The sequence below is a fragment of the Dunckerocampus dactyliophorus genome, chromosome 6 (genome assembly GCF_027744805.1).
Source record: "Dunckerocampus dactyliophorus isolate RoL2022-P2 chromosome 6, RoL_Ddac_1.1, whole genome shotgun sequence".
Classification (NCBI taxonomy): Eukaryota; Metazoa; Chordata; class Actinopteri; order Syngnathiformes; family Syngnathidae; genus Dunckerocampus; species Dunckerocampus dactyliophorus.
In genome coordinates this window covers 31,996,565-32,020,263 of record NC_072824.1, presented here as the reverse complement: position 1 = coordinate 32,020,263, position 23,699 = coordinate 31,996,565, and the positions used below count along the sequence as shown (strand labels likewise).

The 23,699-nt window shown below is 40.4% G+C and overlaps 2 protein-coding genes across 25 annotated transcripts in view; one reads left to right on the top strand and one right to left on the bottom strand.

Moving 5' to 3' along the window:
* Positions 1–436: 436 nt before the first annotated feature.
* tlr3 (toll-like receptor 3) lies at positions 437–23,674 on the bottom strand. Of its 5 annotated transcripts, XR_008570756.1 has the most exons (8): positions 8,239–8,900; positions 7,917–8,156; positions 5,424–5,843; positions 5,146–5,340; positions 2,424–4,279; positions 2,012–2,250; positions 870–956; positions 439–741 (listed from the first exon to the last, which is right to left on the bottom strand). XR_008570756.1 is itself a non-coding variant. In XM_054780155.1 (7 exons), the coding sequence occupies exons 2-6, from the start codon at positions 7,941–7,943 to the stop codon at positions 2,019–2,021; spliced, it is 2,730 nt and encodes a 909-aa protein (XP_054636130.1). In that variant the 5' UTR covers positions 7,944–8,156; positions 8,239–8,900; the 3' UTR covers positions 437–956; positions 2,012–2,018. The 5 variants fall into 5 exon arrangements, 4 of the variants coding, with proteins under 4 accessions (XP_054636130.1, XP_054636132.1, XP_054636133.1 ...); XM_054780155.1 differs by having other exon boundaries at positions 437–956; XM_054780157.1 differs by lacking the exons at positions 439–741; positions 870–956; positions 7,917–8,156; positions 8,239–8,900 and adding exons at positions 11,239–11,371; positions 11,537–11,657; positions 23,647–23,674 and having other exon boundaries at positions 975–2,250.
* sorbs2a (sorbin and SH3 domain containing 2a) overlaps positions 11,285–23,699 on the top strand; it is an 84,914-nt gene continuing 72,499 nt past the window's right edge. For 13 of the 20 annotated variants that reach the window (XM_054780153.1, XM_054780145.1, XM_054780140.1 and 10 more), the window contains exon 1: positions 22,893–23,212. The gene's annotated coding sequence lies outside the window, so the exon portion shown is untranslated. The other 7 variants (XM_054780146.1, XM_054780142.1, XM_054780131.1 and 4 more) reach the window with 5 other exon arrangements.

The following is a 23,699-nucleotide window of genomic DNA, read 5'->3' as shown; positions in this document are numbered from 1 at the left end:
ATCGTAATATATTTATACATTTTTGTTAGATTATACGTGACATTTTTGTATGTCGTATCATGACGAAGAAAACAATCTCAAATGGTTCATAATTTTACTAACTATTCATACAATGTTTAGTATCACAATCTAATTTTGCCATTACATTATGAATTAGTATAAACATAGAATGTGTGTACATAAAATGTTTGAATATTTTATTTGTAAATTAATATATATAATTAATATATGAATACACGATTATACATGAAATTATTGTATACACATGAATTAAAAAAACAATCTGCAATGGTTAAATATTTTATAAACTCGTCATAAAATGTTTAGTATCATAATCTAATTTTGTCATTACGTTATGAATTAATTTGTATAAACATACAATTTATGTACATAAGATTTTTGGATTTTTGTAGGAAATGAATATTATATATATCATTAATATAATACATTATTAATATACAATTTTTGTTATACATGAAATCATATGAAATCATATGAACCCCGTGACCCTAATTAGGATAAGCGGCATAGAAAACAGACGGATGAGCATCATATGAATTAAAAAACAATCTAAAATGGTTAAAAATGTTATTGCCAGGGTTTGTGGTAGAACGGACCCCAGGATGCAGTGACAGCCTCCAGTATGCGATTTAGCGGCTTTATTATATGGTAGGAAAACAATCACAACATCACCGGCAGGGAGGTGGAAATGATGCAGCCGGGAGAAAACCCCAGGGACAACTAAAGGGGTCCAAAAAAGGGCAGTCCACGGGACGCGCAGCAGGAAATAAGAAAAACAGACACCTCGGAGTTATCACGTTGAAGGTCAGCTTACGGACTGAATCGAGTGCGTTCCTGCAAGCACAAACCGTGTGGAAGCAGCTCCAAAAGGGGAACCAATGAAGATTGCAAACACGTGCGTCCAGTGGTGCCGCCCCCGACAGGAAGTCAGGGCTCTATGGGAGACAAAATAAGAGTGAAACAACACAAACAAGACCCAGAAGCAGAATGTTACATTTATAAACTTGTAGTATCATCAAATTGTGTCATTGCATTATAAATTAATTAGTATAAATACAATTTATTTACATACGTTTTTTTATTTATTAGTTAATTGTGTCCGTAATATATAACACATTCATACAATTTCTGTTGTACATTGCAATTATTGTGCACATCATATATGAATTTAAAAATAATGTAAAATGGTTAATAGAATTTTACATTATTATACATTTGTATAAATAACCTACTGTGAAAGCACTATATACAATTTAGTGGTGTAAATAATACAACTTTTGGATATATGTATGTTTATTTGATTACTAAATTGTAATATATTTCTAACATTTTTGTTATTTGACATATTGTACACATATGTTGTATAATTAATAAAAAAACAATCTTAATGGTTAATGAGTTTAGAAATAAACTATAAAATATTCATAAATCTTTAGCATATTATTAATTGATTTGTATAAAAACACATTGTATAAGCACTATATGCAATTTAATACTTTTTTTCCTAAATTAAACTTTTCTGAATATTTGTATTACTTTATGAACAGGAATAGTTTTATGCTCAATAATACAAGTAGTATCTTTGATGACGATACATGGGGCGTAGTAAGACTGCATGGCCACTAGATGTCACAGTGACTCTCCAGCATTAAACTGTGCATCCGTGCTTATCTGATATACATAGAAAATGACCAGGCTGACATTTTAAATCTATAACAAAAAATAACCGTGTCATTGTCATTCATATTGTACACTCTTAGGGGACACAATCTGAGATCCAATACAAGACTTAAGTCTGATTTTTGACCATCTTTTACCCGTCTACAAGGTTGCGTGGAAGCAGTACGAGGTGAATGCACAATCCTGCTAACTAACCAGCAGACCCAAAAAACTGAACAACGGTCCTTGTCGCTTCTTGCATTCTGTGCTCCGGACATGTAATAAACCTTGACCTAAACATTTCAACGGTTGACAAGTGAAACTATGGCACCATAGGGTCAACTGTGAAATTGATTGGTCAATCCGAGGGCGATCCGCAACTTCTGGTAAAAGGCAGGCACTCGCTCTCTCTGCACAGGCCAGTGGAGTACGCAGCGTGGACGCAACATTCCCCTGCGGAGGAAGAGTGATCGGGACAGCTTGTAGTCGTGCACGTCCTGCAGGAAGACCAGGATGACGGAGTCCCTGCTGGCTTCAATGACCTGGTGCAGGGCATGATGGGCTTTAAAGCTGCATAGACAAAAACACAGGGGAGGGGAAGACAGACATGGCGTGATCTACAGCACCATTCCTGGTATCTCCAACGGGAAGTTGTCATTCCAATCTCAGGGAAATTTGCAACCCTTGCAGGAAATACAACATGAGACTTGCAACAACAAATAGGTCAAGGGGTTGTGATTTACCGGCTGCACCACGGGTCGCTGAGAAGGTTCTCCGTGACGACAAACAGGATTTTCCGTGAATTTCTCATATTGTCCACGATGGACTCCAGCTGGGACATGCCTGGCACCAAATCCCGATGGTCCACGCAAAATCTACAACTCTCACTTTCCAAAGACTTCATGGCTCTCTCCACCCAGTCGGTGTTTTCCTCAGCATGGATGACGTAGGCGTCGTATTCAAATTGCCGGCCTTCTTCCACTCTGGCGTCGCTGAATCCCAGTGCTCGATTGATCAGAATATTCCAGTAAAACTGAACCCTCCAGCCATGGAAGCGCATCAGCAGGGCGGTTACGGTCAGCAAGACCACAAGGGTGCTGCTCAGTATGTAAAGAGCCTGGAAAGGCGTCATGTCCTTGCAAAAAAGGGCTTTAAAATCCATGACTGAGTGGTTGAAGTAAGCCATGGGTGTGTTGCACATATACTGATCCCTGAGGCCAGGCACGCTGGTCGTATTGGTGTTGTTCAACCACGTCACAAACCACAGGATGCTCTCGCAGGTGCAGTCAAAGGGATTCCTGCCCATGATGAGCAAGCTGAGATTGCTCAGGGGTGTTCGGAACACTTCGGGTCTTACAGCCGTGATCATGTTCCTGTGGAGGTGTAAAACCTTCAGGGAGGTCAGACCTTCAAAGACCGGGTCCTTCAGGTTGTTGAGCAGATTGTTGCTGAGGCTCAGTTCCTGGAGGTTAGTGAGCCCGCTCAGTGCCCTCGTGGGGATCTCATCCAGGCCGTTACTGTCCATCTGGAGGCTTAGCAAGTTCTCTAAGCCTTTCAGATATAGCATCGGCCCGCCAAGATTTGCGTCCTTCCACAATTTGGCCAGGTTGTTGTGTTGCAACTTGAGGACCTGCAGGTTCACAAGCCCGTCCAACAGATTGCCATGGATGTTGGCGATGTTGTTGTTGCTCAGGTCCAGGTAGGTGACCTTGGACAAGGGCTTGAACGGAGAGGGATCCAGGTTGAGAGCTGTAACCATAAGGCTTTTTGCTAGCGTCAGGACCTTCAGATTGGGTACGCTAACAAACGACCTGGAGCTGAGGTTGATTGTCTGGTGGTTAAAGGACATGTTAAGCTCCCTGAGCTGGTCGAGGCCTTCAAACTCCTTCCCAGTCAGAGTTTGCTTGATGAAATTAAAATCCAGAGCAATACTTGTGAGGTTCTTCAAATGGGAAAAGGCTCCAGGTTGAATCTGGCCAATACCCGTTGCTGTCAGGTTGAGCTCCAAGAGAGGAGAGCCACCAAGTGAAATGAGTGTCATTTTGTTGATGGTTTTTAGCGACACATAACTGCCCCAGCTCATATCGAGCTCTTTAAGACTTTCCAAGCCTGTGAAAGTGTGTTCGGTGATTTCCCGTGCTGAAGTCTGCCGCAAAGACAAACTCTCCAGACTGCTCAGCGGCCGGAAAGAGAAGTCGTCAATGATGGGCGTGGACGAGGTATGACTTTTCACCAGAGCTTTGATCAAGACCAGGTTTTTCAAGCTTTTAAGTCCTTCAAATGTTGACATGGTCAAGTGCTTGATGTTGTTGTCCGACAAAATCAGAGTTTCCAGTTTGCTTGTCCACTGAAACGAGTAATTTTCTATCTTACCCATTCCGTTACCGGAAAGATCCAGGAAGCTTAGATTTGTTTGCCGTAAACCTTTGAGGGTTGCATTGGTGAGAGTGACCAGCTTCATCCTCTGCAGGGACAAGCTCTTGATGGAGGTCCCGGACAACTCCGAGCACAGTTTGGAAATGACTGTGGTGCCCATGTTGCTCCCGTCCATGATTAAGGTGTTGAGTTGTGAAATAGGTTTGAAGGAACCAGGTTCCACCTGCAGAGAAAAACAAAAACATTGGCTGTTTAGATGCTGGGGCTGTTTAAAAAGTCCAAGTGTCATTAAGTTTGCATTTTGTCACTTTTCAATGAAAAGCGCATATCTCCACATTTTTTTTCTTTGTTTATATCTAAAACTATCACATACAAATACATACACAAACACATGCTGGTCATTGGATGGTGGCGATATCAATAACTGATGTTAGGGATGCACTGGTCCCCATTTTTCACTTCCGAAGTTTGCTGATATTCTTCTAGCTACGTTTGCTGATGCTCTTTTGGCTGTGTTTGCCGATATTCTTTTGGCTATGTGTGTTGATATTCCTCTAGCTATGTTCGCTGATGCTCTTTTGGCTGTGTTCACTGATATTCTTCTAGCTACGGTTGCTGATACTCTTTCGGTTGAGTTTGCTGATATTCTTTTGGCTGCGTGTGTTGATATTCTTCTAGCTATGGTCGCTGATATTCTTTTGGCTACGTGTGTTGATATTCTTCTAGCTATGGTCGCTGATATTCTTTTGGCTACGTGTGTTGATATTCTTCTGGCTACATTTGCTGATGTTCTTCTGGCTATGTTCGCTGATGCTCTTTTGCCGCACATTTGCTGATATTCTTTTATGGTATCTTCTGATACCATAAAAGCACAGACGTGGCTCATGATTTGGAAATTTCCAGAGGTGGTATCGGACAGTTTCAATACGTCAGTTTCACTGGTATTGTAACTCGATGCCGATACCATACTGTATTGGATTGGCGCCTTGCCTATCTGATGCCAGAGTATCGATACTGTATCATGTACTGTAACATTATTAGATGCATATTTCCCCAAAGTGTGTTTAAATTGTGAGTAATGTTTCTTACGGTCTTTATGGTTGAAGAGGCGAGGTTGAGGACTTTGAAGGAGTTGGAATGTTTTAGGAGGGCAAAGTCATCCTTGGCCAAAGTGGTGATCTTGTTGAATGCCAGACTGAGCTCCTCCAGCTCGTCCATCTGAGGCTTGGAGCCAAGCCGAGCCGAGTTCAAGTTATTCTTTGAGACGTCCAGGAATTTCAGACGCTGTGAGTTATGAGGAGATTATTTCGTTTAAGCGAAAGGAGATACCGTGGTAATCTAGGACACCAGATTGTGGATCTGAGTACCTGTAATCCAGAGAAGGGTTCCCCTTTCAGCTTCAGTTTGTTGCTCGACAACAGAAACCTCGTCAGACTGCTGCAGGCGTGCACATCCTCTTCCCCAATAACGGACACTTGGTTGTGGTCCAGGTTGAGAGTCTGCAGCACGGGCAGAGTGTGACACAGCCCGCGGTCCAACCTGCTGATGCTGTTGTAGCTGACGTTCAGGTGGAGGAGGCCGGCGTAGGGCGCCAAAGACGAGGGCGGGATCAGGTCCAGCCTGTTATGTGACATGTCCAAACTGGTGATGTTCCCCGGAAGGTTTGCGGGAACGGCTTTGAGGCTGAGGCGGCTGCAGTCGGCGTTGTTGCCTTGAATGTGGCAGGAGGTCTTCTTCTGGGATGCCTGACCGCACTCAGCCATCAGGAAGCAGCAGAGAAGCAATGCCTTGGGAATGAAGAGGAAAACACTTTGATAAACAAAGCTAACGATGTCAAAACTGTCAAAAAATGTTCAGTCTTTTATTTCTTGTAATTGCATCAACTTGAAACCCAAAAACATGCTGCAATTTTTGGAGTTCAGCCCATATTTTTATTGCCGCAAAGTCAAGAAAAGTTGCAGTTCAAGCCATCGCTATGTGCAAATCTCATGAGACTTCAGCCCAGGGAGCATCTGCAGGATAAATAAGTTATTGCTCAGTTAACATACAAAAATGACTGATCAATTGTGCCACTCTAGTATTTACATGTTCATCGTCAATGGTTTTCACTTCTCATTTAATGTTTCAACTTATTCTCACTTTTTTCTATTTATTAACAATCTGTTTATTACATTTTAATCCGCTTTTTATTCCTTTCTTTTCTTAACACTGCACAAGGTTTGTAGTGTCATTAGTGTAACACCTATTCCTTTCTTTTCACACAGGAAGTGAAATGTAAATGAAAAAGACGTCTTTTATATATACAGTATATATATATATACTGTACATATATATATTCAACATTATGCGACTAAAGTGACGTTACTTTTCCTCATTGTGACGTTACTCGTAAAATTACAACTTTATTGTCTTTTGTTTGTTTGAAAAACTTTAAAAACAGACTTTAAAAAAATAGATTTTTTTATATTTCAACTATGCTACTAATGACATTTTTCCTCATCATAGTACAAGTTTATCCTTATTTCTTTTCTCTTTAGAATATTGTACAATTTCTTTTCTTAATATTTTGACTTTATTCACATAAAAAAACAGTTTTTTTTTTATTTTCCAACTGTTTCAACTTTCTCTTGTAAATTTTCTTCTTCTAATTATGACTTTATAGTGTGACTTTATTCTCTTAACATTCTAACTTTTTCTGCAACCTCATTTCCCCCAAATAATTCGACGATTTAAATTTTTTTTTTTTTTTTATTTAAACTTTATGCTACTAAAATGCTGTTATTTATCCTTATAATATTATGAAGTTATTCTTGTAAAATTACAACTTTATTTGGTTTGGTTTGTTTAAAAAAACGACTTTAAAAAAATAACATATTTTTTTCTTTACTAATATGAGATTATGTTTAGTTTATTCTCGTAAAATTGCAACTTTTTTCTCCTAATATTTTTCCTTTATTATCTTGAAATTACTGCTGTTTTTTCTCATTTCTGTTGTTTTTTTTTTACATTTTCCAACTATTTCAATTTTCTTCTTGTAATTATGACTTTATTCACATAATATTTTGACTTTATTCTCGTAACATTATAATTTTTTCTGCAACCTAATTTTCCCCAAAATAATATGACGTCTTTAAAAAAAAAAAGTCTTTTTTTTATTATTTCAATTTTATGCTACTAAAATGATGTTATTTATCCTCATAATATTATGACGTTATTCTTGTAAAATTACAACTTTATTTGGTTTGGTTTGTTTAAAAAAAGTGCATTTTTTCTTTACTATTATGAGATTGTTTAGTTTATTCTTGTAAAATTGCAACTTTTTTCTCTTTAGAATACTGTACAACTTTTTTCTCCTAATATTTTGACTTTATTTACATAAAAATAACTTTTATTGTTTTTTTATTTTCCAACTATTTCTTGTAAATTTTCTTCTCGTAATTATGACTTTATTCCCATAATATTTTGACTTTATTCTCAAAACACTGTAACTTTTTCTGTAACCAAATTTTCCCCCCCAAAATATCATAAGATGACTTAAAAAAAAGTCATTTTTTTAAATATGTGTATTTGATTTTTTCTCATAATATGATGATGTTATTCTCGTAAAATTACAACTTTTTCTTTTTTTTTTTTTTTTACTTTTTTTCATAATATTGTCACTTTATTCTTCTAAATTTACTGCAGATGTGTTTGTAGGTTTCTTAATAGAATCTATATATTTACCATGTTCTGCAGGCCAATAAAAAAACAGCTGCGGCCACAAATGGCCTTGCTTTTTCGGGATGAATAATAAAGTACCTGCAGGCAGTATCAATTGATTATTAAATCCACACCAACAATCGTCTTCTCTGGCGTCTTACCAGGTTTTTTCCGTCTTCGGAGCTCATGGTTTCAGTTGAATCACTTGGAGGGCGAGAGTCGCGTTTCCTCGACAATGCTAAGCAGCGTCAGCTGATGAAGCCCAAACACAAAAAGGATATGAAAGCTGAAACTCCGGTTTCACTTCTTTGTGTGGTTATTTCGCACACCAAAACGGCCACTGTGATGTGATGTGAATCTCATCATCTGTCGACGGCGAAAATGGCAAGCGTATGCGTGACCTGTGCAGACCAGGAAAGCATCGCCTTGTGAGCCTTCTTCATGACTTGAACTCTCCCGTCTTCTGTACTTGCTGGTACTTACCAGGTTTGATGTCAAGCTGGCAAGGGGAAACATGTCTCCTGGCCCAAACACTCTTAAGACGCCTTCAGAAGGCACCTTTTCCTCAAGAATACACCGCCTTTACAAATACATGCGTTTGGTGAGTGCTAGCTGTTCTTCATTTTAACACCGTAACCCAGACTGGCGCGTGCCAACAAAAATCACTTCCTGGGTTCACGTGGGCGGGAGTATCTACCCACACTTTGCCAAGTGCACAGTTCACGTGTCAGCTCACGTGCATGACACTTTTACCGTGTTGTGTTTTTTTTTATGGCAATAAAAAGAATGCCTCAACTAGTAAAGCAGAACAGCAAAGCAAACAGAAACACAACCTGCGTGGTTGCCTTGTGTCCACTAGGGGGCGACGCAATGCCTTACAGCTGATTGCGCCACCTTCCAGGCTTCCAGGTGCTTTTGCTTTTGTTTCATTTAATGCTGGGGTGTTCAAGTTCAAACGTTTTTCCAGCGAGGGCCACATCGTGAAAGATGAAAGGATGCGACATTGCCACTTTGACATTTTGTAAAGATGCGTATATACATGAACTCATTCACAGAATATTGTGTTTTATGGCTATATAAACATGGAACCTACCAAAAGAAAGATTAGACTCCCAAAAAGTTTGTTTCAAATTTTTTCCGTTCTTTAGTTCTCAGCAGTAGAACATAGGTAAGTTTAGGTAAGAAAATAGGTAAGAAAATATCACTTCCCAACAAAAAAAGTTAGATAAACAGCTTTTTGTTAAAAGACAAACACAAAAAAAGGGTTTTATACATCAAAATAACAATTTATTTACAAATATAACAACATGAACTATTTACAATTTTCACATTTGGAACTAAACTGTGTGTGTGTGCGCGTGCGTTAAAATGTCCCTACAATGCGTAAGCTTCTGCACGCTACACTCCTCCGCGCTCTCTTACTTCCTCCTTGCCGTCGAGCATGTTAATGATCCATGCCGAGCATTGTAAAGATATGAAAACAGTTAAAAAGAGGCAGCTAATTAATGCATGTAATGGGACACCTATGCCACCTGCAAAGCCCGCTATTAAAGCACCTCCAAAAACCTCCAACAAGGTTTTGATGGTTTCATATCCATACTGTGAGCATGTGTAACACGTCCATTCATGATAATATGTAATACTTGGACTATTTTGGTCATTTTAAGCAGTAGCAGAGCTTCTTTCCTGAGCACTTTGATTGCACGTAGCAACATAGAAAGGAACGCTATAAAAATTAAAAAAACAGCATCGGCAGCTCCAATATGTAGTGTTACTTTTCGGTAGCGGCCTGACGCATTGTGAGCGAGTGTGTGGTGAAGCTAGTTGCTAAAAGCCGGGGTAGTGTGACGAGGTGTCACTACATCCAGAACGTATTTCTTTGGTGTAAACGTTAATAACATTAATAATAATAATGTCCTTGTAGCTCGGTGGTAACTTTATGTACGTTCATGTTTACAGTTTAGTGGCCAATTGGTTGATTGTCAAAGTTTTGCCTTTTATCCATGATTTTCACTTGGGTTTGTTTGGTCAAAGTGCCTAGGACTAGTTTGTTGAAATAAAACCCCTGGTTTTCGCCCAATTAAAACTAAGATGAATTGAGATCTATCAGTGTGGAAAAAGTTATAAAGTCACTTCTAAAGCTTTGGGACTCCAGCCAACCACAGTGAGAGCCATTATCCACAAACGGCCAAAACATGGAACAGTGGTGAACCTTCCCAGGAGCAGCCGGCCAACCGTAATAACCCCAAGAGCGCAGTGACGACTCATACAAGAGGTCACAAAAGACCCCACAACAACATTCAAAGATGTGCAGGCCTCACTTGCCTCAGTTAAGGTCAGTGTTCATGACTCCACCATAAGAAAGACACTGGGCAAAAACGGTCTGCATGGCAAAACCACTGCTGAACAAAAACAACATTAAGGCTCGTCTCAATTTTGCCAGAAAACATCTTGATGATCCCCAAGACCTTTGGGAAAATACTCTGTGGTCTGACGAGACAAGAGTTGAACTTTTTGGAAGGTGTGTGTCCCATTACATCTGGCGTAAAAGTCATGCTGCATTTCAGAAAAGGAACATCATATCTGCAGTAAAATATGGTGGTGGTAGTGTGATGGTCTGTGGCTGTTTTGCTGCTTCAGGACCTGGAAGACTTGCTGTGATAAATGGAAGCATGAATTGTGCTGAAGGAGAATGTCCATCCATCTGTTGGTGACCTCAAGCTGAAAGCAACTTGGGTTCTGCAGCAGGACAATGATCCAAAACACACCAGCAAGTCCACCTCTGAATGGATGAAGACTTTGGAGTGGTCTAGTCCAAGTCCTGACCTGAATCCTATTGAGATGCTGTGGCATGACCTTAAAAGGCGCTTCATGCTGGAAAAGCCTCCAATGAGGCTGAATGACAACAATTCTGCTAAATTCCTCCCCAGCGCTGGAAGAGACTCATTGCAAGTTATGGCAAACACTTGATTGCAGTTGTTGCTGCTAAGGGGGGGCAACCACTTATTAGCTTTAGGGGGCCATCACTTTTTCACACAGGGACATGTAGCTTTACATTTTTTCTCCCTTAATAATAATGAAATGTGTTCAGTTGTGTTGTCACTGACTAATATTTAAATTAGTTTGATGACCTGAAACATTATAGTGTGACAAACATGCAAGTGATAAGAAATCAAAAAGGAGACAAAGAGTTTTTCACACCACCGTATATATCATAAAATATAATAATAAACATAGCAGTCTGAAAATATCAACGTGACCCTCCAGCATCTGTGAGTGTTTCATGATGAGTGTGGGCACTCCTGGTTAAGAATGTTGCCAGTGTGATGTAATACATTGCCCGTCCAGTAAATGAAGGATTTATGATGGCCACATTTTGTCCTGGAAGAGATGGTTATTTGCCCGTTTGCATGGTCCTCATTGCACGCGTCTCGGTCATGCAGACTAAGCTTCATAGTAGTGTAGTGTGTGCGGCGCCTTCACCTGTCGTCCCCTCTTTGTCCTCCCTGCAGATCATTCTAGGATAGAAAGTCACCGCACCTGAATCCTTCAGTCCATGAGTGCTAAGCCGACGAAGCTTACAGGGTTTTGCTCCCAGGACTGGACGCCTGCCGACCTGTGAAAACAAAGGAAGTGCTGTGGACTGGCGGCCATTGCTGTGTGTGTGTGTGGAGCGGACTTCTGCGAGGGTGCATCCAAGTAAAAGGTGAGTGAAGCATCTTAACCTCTCCATCAACACAACGTGACGCTTCGTACTTGCATGATAGAGGCTGTACGCTACCTTCGTGTTCTCTGCAGTGTAATCATGGCCTGCCACCCCCGTCTGCTGACTATCCATGTTTAGAGGTCACACTTGTCATCCTCTCAGCATGTATCCTCACAGGCCGCAACATTAGGTACACCTGCACAACAAGCAAAGCAAAGAAAAGAAGGTTACTGCTGGTACATCCCATGCACTTGTATTTGCTTTCTTTATCAACTCATTGCTTGCTACTGTTAAGTGCTGGCTGACAGTGGATCAGTCCTGTCAATACGCAACCTTTTTCTAGCGAGGGCTGTACACCGAAAAATAAAATAAAAGGTTTTTGGAAAGCAACACCTGTGAAGATACGCTAAGAAGTCATGTATGTTTTAAGAAAAAAAAGTGCATCTCAGCGTTGTGATATACAGTCAGAGAAAAAGCCCATTATTACTATCAACTCTGCTCTTGGCTATTTCGGCCCCATTTTTGCTGTTGTTTTTATTTTAAAAAATCCCAAATATTTCAAGTTTTTTCTTAAATTTGCTTCTCATAATATTGTGACGTAACTCCCATATTTTTAAGTTTATTACCATCATTTTTCCCCAGTCCAATTTTCTGAAAACCTTTCTAAAAACCAAAATTACAACCTCATATTGTATATTACGACTTTAAAAAACATAATATCTCAACTCCATGATACTAAAATGACATTATTTTTCCTCGTAATATTTTATTCTTAAATTGCGACTTTTTTCTTGTGAGAATACACCTTTTTTTTGAATAGTTTGACTTTATTCTTATAAAATGACAGCTGTTTTTTTGTGCTGTTTTTTTTTTGCCAACTATTTCAACTTTCTTCTTGTAAACTTTTGTCTCATAATTCCCATAATATTTTGACATTATTCTCGTTATGTTATAACTTTTTCCGCAACCTAATTTTATTAGTTGATTTGTTTGTTTCTCATAATATTACAGCTAGTAAAAAAAACAGCCTTTCTTTAATATTTCAATTTTATGATAATAATTTTTTAAACTTATTTTTCAAACAAGAGAGCCGTGTATCGTAACTCTTGTTAACACGCTGCAGTAGGCCTGTCACGATAATCAATGAATCAGTTAACTGCACGATAAATAAAAACAAACTCAGTCATTTTGTTTCCGCCTCGATATATTGACATGCGCATGCGTGTTTGTTTGCCTCCTCTCTCTACCGAAGAGGCTGCATGTTAACATTGTTAACATGCAAACATTAGCATGTTAGCCTTTTTGCTGGTATCAAAATTATAAAATTGCATTGACAATGCTTTCATGTACAGTATTAACATGCTAACAGCTAGCATATTAGCATTGCTAGCATGCTAACAGCTAGCATATTATCATTGCTAGTATGCTAAAATTAACATGTTAGATTTTTTGTTATTTTCAAAGGCATCAACTTATATAGATAGTGTTTTCACGTTGCTAATAGTTAGCATGTTAGCATTGTTGGTATGTTAACATTAGCATGTAAGCATTTTAGCCATTTTCTCAAGTATTATCTTACATAGACGCTTAGCGCTATCATGTTAGGTGTTAGCATGCTAACGGGTAGCATGCTTGCTACAGCATTTCAGTTTGGCGTTAGCTTGTCAGGGTTTAAGCGTGGGATTCGACAGCGAGTGCAGCATTGCAGTTCGGCGTCAGCATCGCCAGCACTCACATGCAACTTCTCACGAAATTAAAGTTGATTGCTTTTGATGCGGTGTACTCTCATTATTATGCCATATATTATCATTACATTCATGAAAAAATGGTCTTAAAATAATGTTGACAATAATATCATAAAAATCTGTAGGACAATTATCGTGCAGCAAAATTCGTTACCGTGACAGGCGCACCCGCCAGCATGTACGGGTAACCCTGAGTCCAAAGACTTCAGATGCATGTTTTCTCCAAAAATTCCTTTTTGCATGCTGAAAAATGCAAATGCAAAGTGCAAGCGAACATGACTTAGTATGATCAAGTCTGTCATTGTTGTTAGGAAGTTCCGTGCGTTCTTATGTGCAGGTAGGAACAGGAAGCTTCACTCTTCTTTAGATGACATGCGGGACACAGTGCAGTGCCAGCATCTTGCTGTGCGTACGTAAGCTTTGGCCCTTAAGGCGGCAGCGTGGCGACAACCTGCTCCTGTCACTGACACTTAGACGTCTCATGGACGCTGCCAACACACAAATAGGATCACGGTGAGAACTACCTCCTTTCAAAGTGGATAAACAAAACAAAGAGACCAAAACCTTCACTCCTCCACCTGGTGAAGTCATGTCCATTTCTGGTAGTCATGGCGGAACACACACTCTATCACAGGGGTTTCACAAATATTTCAATCGATAGGGGTGTCACAAGATGATACACGAGATTGTATACAAGAAAACTACAAAGAAAAAATATCCAACAATACATCGCACCAGCCCCGCCTCCACCCACAGAAGCAAAAAGACCATATGGCTGACAAAAGGGCTCGCTCCGCTCATGCTGTTGTTCCATGGAACAAAGGCACCGAGGTGCTGAGAGCAATGCACAGAGTGAACTCTCGTCCTGCCTGTTTGGAGGCGAGAGACGAGGAAAACAGACACGCATGCACATGGCGATATATTGACACGGAAAAATGGTCCAGTTCATTTTCTTTGATTGTGTGATTCATTCATTCATTCATTTATTATCGTCCCAGGCCTAGTGCCCATGCGACAGTTTTTTTCTCAACGAGAAATCTCTGGAGAACTTGCGACAGAAGCTCTTGTGACGCCCCTATTCATTAATAAATCATCGCTGTTTCCCGGTTGAATACGGCCTATGACTGGTCAAAAATATGCATATTTAAACAAATGTTAAGTATTTTTTGGCCGAAATGAAGCATTTTCAAGCTCAGGTGGTAGAGGAGTCGTCTTCCAACCTGAAGGTTGAACTAATTGAACTACTGCTACTTGTTTAAATACTGTGCTGCTCGCAAGTCAGTGGGGAACCAGTTGCTGTTTTTCTTTGGCAGAAGCCAATCACGCGCTATCAGTGCACTCACAACAAGCTTGTCAACCCACTGGAAATCGCAGCAGGTCATTACATATCACAGTACAACAATATAACAGTCTCACTCACTAAGAACACTAAACTCATCACACAGCAACCTAACACTCTAACACACTATACCTGTGAAATACACAAACTTGTACCAATACTCTTTCAAAGTTTTTCCGTAATGCAATGCAACGCATTCATTGGGGCGCGGCAATGACCTCAGCCTTCCTCTGGGCTCTGAGCGGCTCAGGATTCCTCTGGTTCCCTCTGGTGGACAGAGACAGCATTGCCACATCATCCGTCCATTTTCTATGCTGTTTGTCCTCCCATGAAATGTGTTGCTCAAACAAAATATATTATGAGAAAACTTTCTTTCATTTTGAACTTGTATTGGTACATGTTTGTATATGTCTGAGGCTTACCTTTTGGGTGTTAAGTTGCTGTGTGATGAGTTTAATGTTGTTTGCAAGGTGAAATCGTTTTATTGAGTTATGACCTCCTGCAATTTCAAATGGGTCGACAAGCTTGAGTGTTTGCGTAGCTCAAGACTGGCTCCTGGCAAACAAAGCGCTGCCTGGTGCTCACAGACTCACTCGCAGCACATGGTTCAGGTCCAAATGTGAAAATTGTAAATAGTTCATGATGTTATATTTGTAAATACATTTGGATGTTTATGCTTGAAATGTACCTTTTCTAGTCGGGAACTGATATTTTCCTGAAACTTACCTATGTTCTACCGATGATTACTAAAGAACGGAAAAAGGTAGAAACAAACTTTGTTTTCTGATGAAAGACAAGAGTCTAACCTTTCTTTTGCTAGGCTTTGTGTTTATACAAGTATAGCCATACATCACAATATTCTGTGTGCCTTGAAAGATCAGTCAAAGTCGTCTAAAATGGCCGCCAGCGAGGGGGTTGTGTTTTGATAACTGGCTGGGATTGAATGCCTCTTTAGATCTCTTTTTTCATCTTTAGAACGCACAGAAACGAGAAAGACGTGTGTGTTTGTGTCTCACATAAGATTGTGGATGATGGTAAAAATTGCAAACAAACTGCATTTTTCCTTTCATTTGAGAATTCTATTTATTGGAAAACTACTTGGCAGCACTCTGCAGTTTCTTTCTTGAGTTTTTATGTTTCAAAAACAAAAGCTAAGCGGTTTAGTTTTGCATTTTGTTCCATTACTGTACCCAAAATGAACCCAAACCTGACCTTAGAACCGAGGAACGTCCCCAGCCTCGTTTATAACGGATACAAAAACCCTGCAAGAGTTTTCTCTGTATCAGCAACCTTACCAGCGTGTTGAGGTTAGAAACTGTGAAAATGGCAAAACAAATTAGGAGCAAAGCACTACTGTTTGCCACATAATCTCCTTCTGCTGGTCCCCTGCATGCTCCCCTCTGCCAAACACAGGCTTTATAGGATTAATTGGCCCATTTCTTAATTACAGAAGCCCAAAATCTACGAATAGGATTTCCAGCTTTAGCATACAAAAAAAAAAAAACAAGGCTGGAATTCCATAGATTTGTTTAGATAAGTACTTTCCTCCAGCGGGCTCATTAGGGAGTAGAGGGAAGGTAATAAGAACAGCTGCTTTCTCCTCGCGCTGATAACTGGAGGAAAATGCTGGCAGTGTTTGTTTTCGGCACTTTCCATATTTGAAAACAAGTGAAACGCCCCAAACGAGGCTTACGCCGGCGGCCTCACTGAGGCGCAAGTGTCCTTTAATAATACCACTGCAGCGCCTGCCGTCTGGCCGTCTGCGCTTGGATGCTGTCATGCACACAGCGTGGGGAAACGTGAAGAGGCGCGTTGCATAACGTGCCGGCTTTGTCGGCCTCATGCCCTCATAAGGAGAAGAAAGAGAGGTGCGTGGCAATGTTGGCTGGATGAGACGCGCGTTGGACGGATGACGGAGATAATCTGTTCCGGGGTCAAACCTAAAAACTTCACTGTGCAGGCAGTGTCAGCCCTGTTGTGCAAAAGTGACTTTACAATGACGTCGTGAGAGTCAGAAGTGTTTTACGGGCACCAAACGTGAGGAAAAATCTTATCATCTCACTCCGCTTTTTGAGAGAAGAGGCGCTCAAACGCTCGCTTTTTCGTGACGTCAGTAAGGAAAACCCTCTCTCCTCATGGACATGATACCGCTTCTAACCTGCCCCTTGCTGGATGAGCCCGCCCCACCACTTTAAAAAATACAAAGCAGGCTTCGCTACACATCTTAACATAAAGCTCTGCTATCTATCTGTCAGTCTGCCATAGACATGTAAGGCTTCGCCACACATCTTAAAAAGAATTGTACAAGCTAATTGTGAGAGACATGGCCAGGATCAATTTTGTATCGTTATTAGGGCTGTCAATCAATTAAAATATTTAATCACGATTAATCACATTTTTGTCTGTAGTTAATTAATCACAATTAATCACAGATAGAAGTTTGGATCTATAATAAGTGTACCTTTGAAAGATCATTTTAAAGTTCTTAATACGCTTATCAACACGAGCCTGAATAATACGTCTGCTTTATTAAACACTCAGTCCTTTTTAAAACAGCTCAACACAAAATGGACCTCAACGTGTAAAAAAACCAAACACAACGTACACTACCGGTGAAAAGTTTTAGAACACCGCAATTTTTCCAGTTTATTGAAATTCAAGTCGTTCCAGTCCAATGAATAGCTTGAAATAGTACAAAGGTAAAAAAAAAACAAAAGGTGCGGTTAGCCAAAACTGAAAAATGTGTGTTTCACAATGATACAAAAAGGCCTGTTTCAGGGACCACAAAATGGGTCAACAATTTCAAGAAATGGAGGTTGATCAAGCCTTGGCAGTTGGTGCTCCTAATTCCCACTGGTGTTCCAAGTTCTGGAGTACATACCACCTCCTCTGTCTGCATATACACAGTGTTCGGAACACACGGCGGTACTATGCCCTCGTGAACATCAGTTGAACACAACTGCACTGGAGAAAGTCATTTGTTGCTCCAAAAATGGCAAGGAAAAAGGGAATTAACAATGGAAGAGAGGCAGACCATCTTCACACTTCAAAATGTAGCTTTTTTCTCCGGAGAGTTGCTGTTAAACTGTGAGTTCAAAAACGCAAGAAGCGCACGGAGGACGCGCGTGTGCCGTGTTCATTTTCGGCCGCAGAGGTTCTTTGTCATGTCAAACAAAGTCTACGAGCGCTTACATTTTTTTCAGGTTGCAAGACAAGCTTAGGCACTTGGTGCGTCTTTGTGCGTCGTCCGTACGGCCGACTTACGTCACACTTGCCGACTCCGATGTGTGTCGTCCGCCAAAAATTGCACGGCCTAAAAAAATCGTACTTACGGTTGTCACTGAGGCTTTAGCGCCGTTGACATATTCGTCAACATGTGCACTGGAAAATGTGAGAAAATGAAAATCACGCAGCGTGACGAAGGTTAGTTTGGAGGTTTTCGTACATCTGGAGGTTATTTCACAAATAATGTGGTGGGATTCTAAACTGTACGACCTCGGGAGTATTGTGCATTAGAGGTTTAGCATTTGACTGGTCTCATTTGTTTAAAATGCCATGTATTCTTTTGCAGTAGCAGACCGTATCCAACTTGCCAACTTTTCAGTTCGAAAAGCAGCTATTGGCCGTCCTAGAAGTCGCTAGATGACATCATTGTCTAATTTGCATATCGTTTGCGTAGAATTTTGTAAAAAGCTGTAGGAAAAAAAGCATAACCTTTCAGGAGAGACAAAAAAAGTGAGTAAAAACACCTTGATTATGTTTACAACTACAAATGTTTCTACATGTTTACAGTCTTGATTTGTTCATTTAAAACTGGCCATCATTTCATCAAAATAAAATAACTTTAATATTTTATCCCGGCCAGTGCCTCTCAGAGTTCTCCCATCACACTTGGTTATTAAGAACTTTTTAAAATTAGCACAAAAAACAGGAGCGAATAACAAATTATGCTGTGTTTATTCTATGGATCACATTAACATGACTCAGTGTGGTTTGTGAGTAGCACACGCTTCTGGTGAATATATGTAATAGCAACTGATCTTAACAATAAATAGAGCTATACAGTAGGATCATCAACAGCACCCACTGCTGCTCAGTGACAACACAAAATGCAGAACAATACGTGCTTTCACTTTTAGGTCCCCAAATACCAGAAAACTCCCCAACGACGCCAGAAAATGTCGCTAGATTTGTTGCCAGTCGCTTTGGAGAAAACATGTCATCAAGCAGGGTTGGAATGTCGCAAGATCTAGCAACAAAATAAGCCAAGTTGGCTACACGGGCTGTATCACTAAAACAGTTAGCGACATGCTGCACAAAAAGGTCAAGCAGGCTGCAGAACAGGTTGGCTTTTGTCACTACTGCAAACACAGAGTATCCATTCAGGCTGCTGTTATCATGAAAACAAAACATGCGTCTTGTTTGAATTTCATTCATCACTTATATACATTTAGATTGTTTCATGCATGTAAAACTGCAATTCTCAAACTATAAAAATGTGTTTTGCGTTAACATTTTTGGCGTAACTGTGTTAGTTAGCAAAGGACGGAAGTCAACCGCTGATGACATCATAGACAGGCGACGGAGCTGGCTTCCACTTCCTGTTTCCATGTATTAGCAAGATGCTAACAAGGACGTTTTGGGCTAAAAATGCATTTAGGACACAGTTGGACTCATGCAGTGTATTAATATCACGACAAGACGCACGCCATATTGTACGCTAACCGGAAAATGTGCACAGACTGAGGCGTAACATTTTTTGCCTTAACTGATAAACACGCTAACCGGGGCGGACGCTAACCGAGGTTCCACCGTAAATGGAAGACAAAGTTGGTGTGTGTCCGTAACCCTGCTGCTCTGAGACCAGGGGTGTCCAAAGTGCGGCCCGAGGGCCATTTGCGGCCCGCAGCACACTCTAAAAATAGAATTTAATAGGAAAACTAAACAAAAATAGCAAAAATGGACAAATCAGCATTAATTTGACAAGCATGAAGTCAAAATATTAAGAGAAAAAAGTTGTAATCCAAAGAGAAACAGTAATTTTTCAAGACTAAAGTTGTAATATTATTAGGAAAAATAACATCATTTTATTAGCATGAAGTTGAAATATTGAGGAAATACGTTTTTTTTTTAAAATCATAATATTATAAAAACAAAGTTTTACTTTTTGGAAAATTAGGTTGCAGAAAGTTATAATGTTACGCAAATAAAGTGAAAATATTGTGTGAATGAAGTCATAATTACGACACATTTACAAGAAGGAAGTTGAAATAGTTGGAAAATTAAAAAAGAAAAACAACAGCGGAAATGAAAAACAGCTGTCATTTTATGAGAATAAAGTCAAAATATTAAGAGAAAAAAAGTCGCAATTTTACAACAATAAACTCGTAATATTATGAGGAAACATAAGATTATTTTTGTAGCATTAAATTGAAACAATCAAGAAAAAAAACTTTTACAAATTCCTATAGTTATGAGAAACAACAAAACAAAACAAAGTTGTCATTTTTGAAAAATTTGGGTGGGGAAAAGTTATAATATTATGGGAATAAAGTAAAAATATTATGGGAATAAGTCCTAATATCATGAGAAGAAAATGTACAAAGATTGTTTAAGAAGACAGTTGAAATATTTGGAAAATTCACGTACAGTATGCGACAAAGCTGAGATGCAGTTTTTTCTTGAAATATAAAAATACTTGTAACTTCTTAGCATATCTACATGTGTTGCTTTAGAAGCTATCAAAGTGGCAAAGTTACATCCTTTCATTTTTTGGTGTGTGGCCCTCAAGGTTTGGACACTCGTGGCTTCGACATTAAAGCTTGTGTGCATAAATGGCAGCGAGGAGGAGTGGATGATGATATGATATGTTGTCATTGCCAGACCGTGACTTCATGCACTCGTCTTGTATGTACTCGTTCAGCACCGCCACGCTGCCGTCTAACATTGGCCAGACCCGTGGACTTCAGTGTCAGCTCTTCCAAATGTAGATCCCATTGGAGTGGAAAGATAAAATCTTGGTTTTTTTCTCACAGCGTGCTGACCTGCTTTACCTTTATGGCTTCTGGGCTCATGTGATGGAAGCCTGAGCCCAGCTGAGAGTATGATGATGGGGCTTAGGTGTGAGCTACGCCGCTGGCAATAACAATACAGTGCAGGGCAAACAGGCTAGTTTGTTGTGCACAACATTTCACAAAAAGCGAATCCTATGGAAATCCTATGGATTTGTGGCGTACCAAAAGCAGTGTGTCACTATATCTGCACCTGCAGCGGCCGTGCGTCCTTGCATTCCAAACCTAAGGTCCATCAGGTCTGTAAATGTATGGCTGACGTGCGGTGGATGACACGCCTCCTAAAATAAGACGCCTACTTGACAACGGTGAGATTACTTAAGAGCTGGCGATAGAAGAACAGCGAGCGGTCTGGATGAGGCTGCAGGAAGGTCAAGCATCAATGACGGTCAAAATGTGAAACCCTTTCATCGCTGAAGACCAAACACTGTCCTTCATGCCTGCGCTCATGAAATGTGAGTGCTCACCTCTTTTTAAAGATGTACTGCAAAAATTCTTGTCAACCATTCTGTGACAGGAGTGCTCTGCATTTTTGTAAGGATATGCTGTCAACAGTCAAAGATCTTCTATTATAACAAAAGCTCTACTGTTTTTAAGGATGTACCGCAAAAACACTAGTCAAAGATCCTTTATTTGACCAGAGTGCTCTGCCGTTTTTAAGGACTTGCTGCAAAAATGCAAGTCAAAGATCCGTTATGTGACAGAAGTGCTCTGCTGTTTTTAATGATCTACTGCAAAACAACAAAAAAAAAATCACAAGTCAAAGATCCTCTATATGACAAGAGCAATCTGCTATTTTTTAGGACCTACTCTGAAATCTCCAGTCAAAAATTGTAGGTCCTAAAAATCAGCAGCGCACCCCTGTCTTATGGAAGATCTTTGACTAGAGTTTTTGCGGCAGATCCCTAAAAACAGCAGAGCTTTCCTGACATGCACAGGAAGAGTAGACACAGTAGATACTTAAAAACAGCACAGCACTCACCTTCTATGGAAGATCTTTGAATTGCTTTTTTTTGCAGTAGGTCCTTAAATACAGCAGGTCGCTGCTCAGCTTTTTTGCAATAAGTGCGTTATTGCAGTAGGTACTTAAAAACAGCAGAACACGCCTGTTTTATTGAGGATCTTTGAACTGCTTTTTGCAGGAGGTCCTAAAGAAGAGCACAGCACTCTTGTCATATGGAGGCTCTTTGACTAGCATTATTGGAGCACATCCCTAAAAGCAGAAAGGTGTTCCTGTCATGTACAGGATCTTTGACTAGATAGGTCCTTAAAAACAGCAGCGTGCATGGGTTCTAGAGGATCTTTGACTATGTTTTTTTTTTTTGCTGGAGGTCTTTAAAACAGCAAAACACTCCTTTTTTTGGGGGGGTGTGGGGGGGGGGGGATCTTTGAATTGCAGTGGGTCCTATAAACAGCAGACTGGTCCAGTCAAATAATGGATCTTTGACTAGGTAGATTCTTAAAAACATCAAACTGCTGATGACCTACAGAGGATGTTTGAATCTTTGACTCGTGTTACTGCTGTAGGTCCTTGGAAACGGCAAAAACCCTCCTGTTCTATCGAGAATCTTTGAATTGCTTTTTTGCAATAGATCCTACAAAAACAGCAGAGCACTCTTGTGTTATCAAGGACTTTTGATTAGCTAGGTTCTTACAGAGGATCTTTGAACAGCCTTTTTTTTCTTGCAGTCGGTGCTTAACTACAGCAGAGTGGTTATGCACGACAGTATACAGGATCTTTGGCTCCATAGGTCCTTTAAAACAGCAGAGGACTGCTCTTTGGTAGAGGATCTTTGACTGGTCGTGTTGCAGTCAGTGCGTAACAAGCAGAGCACCTCTTTGATATAGAGGATATTTGTGCAAACATATTACTTGTTTCAAAAACGGAGACTTTCTAACTGGATTTATATGTATGCCAATTGGCACTGACATGATATCAAATAAGACTACAGTAATAGTGAAGGGATTTGGCTTTCTAAACTGCTGGTCCACAGACTAGTCCTGCATTAAAGTGCAGAAAGTAGTTTAGGTTCTAAATAAAACGACTGAAAGATTGGAAGGATGATTTTGTTTCTCTCTTAGCAACAACATGCTAACAGGTGCATACTGAAGGTAGCAGGCAGGTTGCCATGGTTACCCATTCACAGGCTCGTATAACGTAACAAGGGAGGCCATTTTGCGCACTGAAGCCGCAGTGTAGCGGTCAATACTACTACAAACACCACAAGGAAGGGGCCGGGGGGGTCAGGTCCACTAATGCGGACTGACGTAAGCGTACAAGCCGCCGTGTTAGCGACGCCTCCTCCTAACAGGGTGCAGGTCCTTGTCGCTGGGTAGAGAGAGCGCGAGGAGGGTGGAGGTGCGGGCCGGGGGCATCGGACAATTTAGCCGCATTGCTATTCTATCCCACCCGGGTGACCGCCCCCCACCCCCACACCGATCGTGAAAGCGGTGCCCCGCCTCGGTCAGCCACCAGCGGGCAGCGACCGAGCGCTAGCTGGCAGGTGGACGGTTCCCTCGCCGGTGTAGCGTGTTATTGTGTAATTTGACATGGAAGTGTCTGTCTTGCTAGCGAGGAAGTGGCTGCTTTGCTAAGGTAAGGCACTTATATCATCTAATTGGACGTCTACTTGGACATTTTTGTCGACTGCTAGCGGAAAGTCACCCGCCAAGAGAGCGGGGCAGATGAGCACAGGCAGCCCGCTGAGGCAGCCCGCTGAGGTGCATCCTAGTGAGTGCCCTTCTTTCCGGCACATTAATGGAAGATGATGTTGTTATTATGAAAGGACAACGTGGAATGACAGCACTGCTAGTCAACGAAAGAGTTTAATCCGTGCCGCATAATCTGTGTTGTCTGTGTACACAATAAGTGCATCCATGCATTTTTTATGGGAAAGTACTGAACATGTTTATGTTTTATCTTTGCTGTACTGATACAAGATTAGCTCAATGCTTTGTAAAGTTAAGCAAATTAGAAGCAAATAGAAAACCTTAAGCACCTACAGCAAAAACATGAATCCAATACAGTACCTTCTTGACAGGAGTGCTTTGCTGTTGTTAAGGATTGACTGGAGAAATACTAC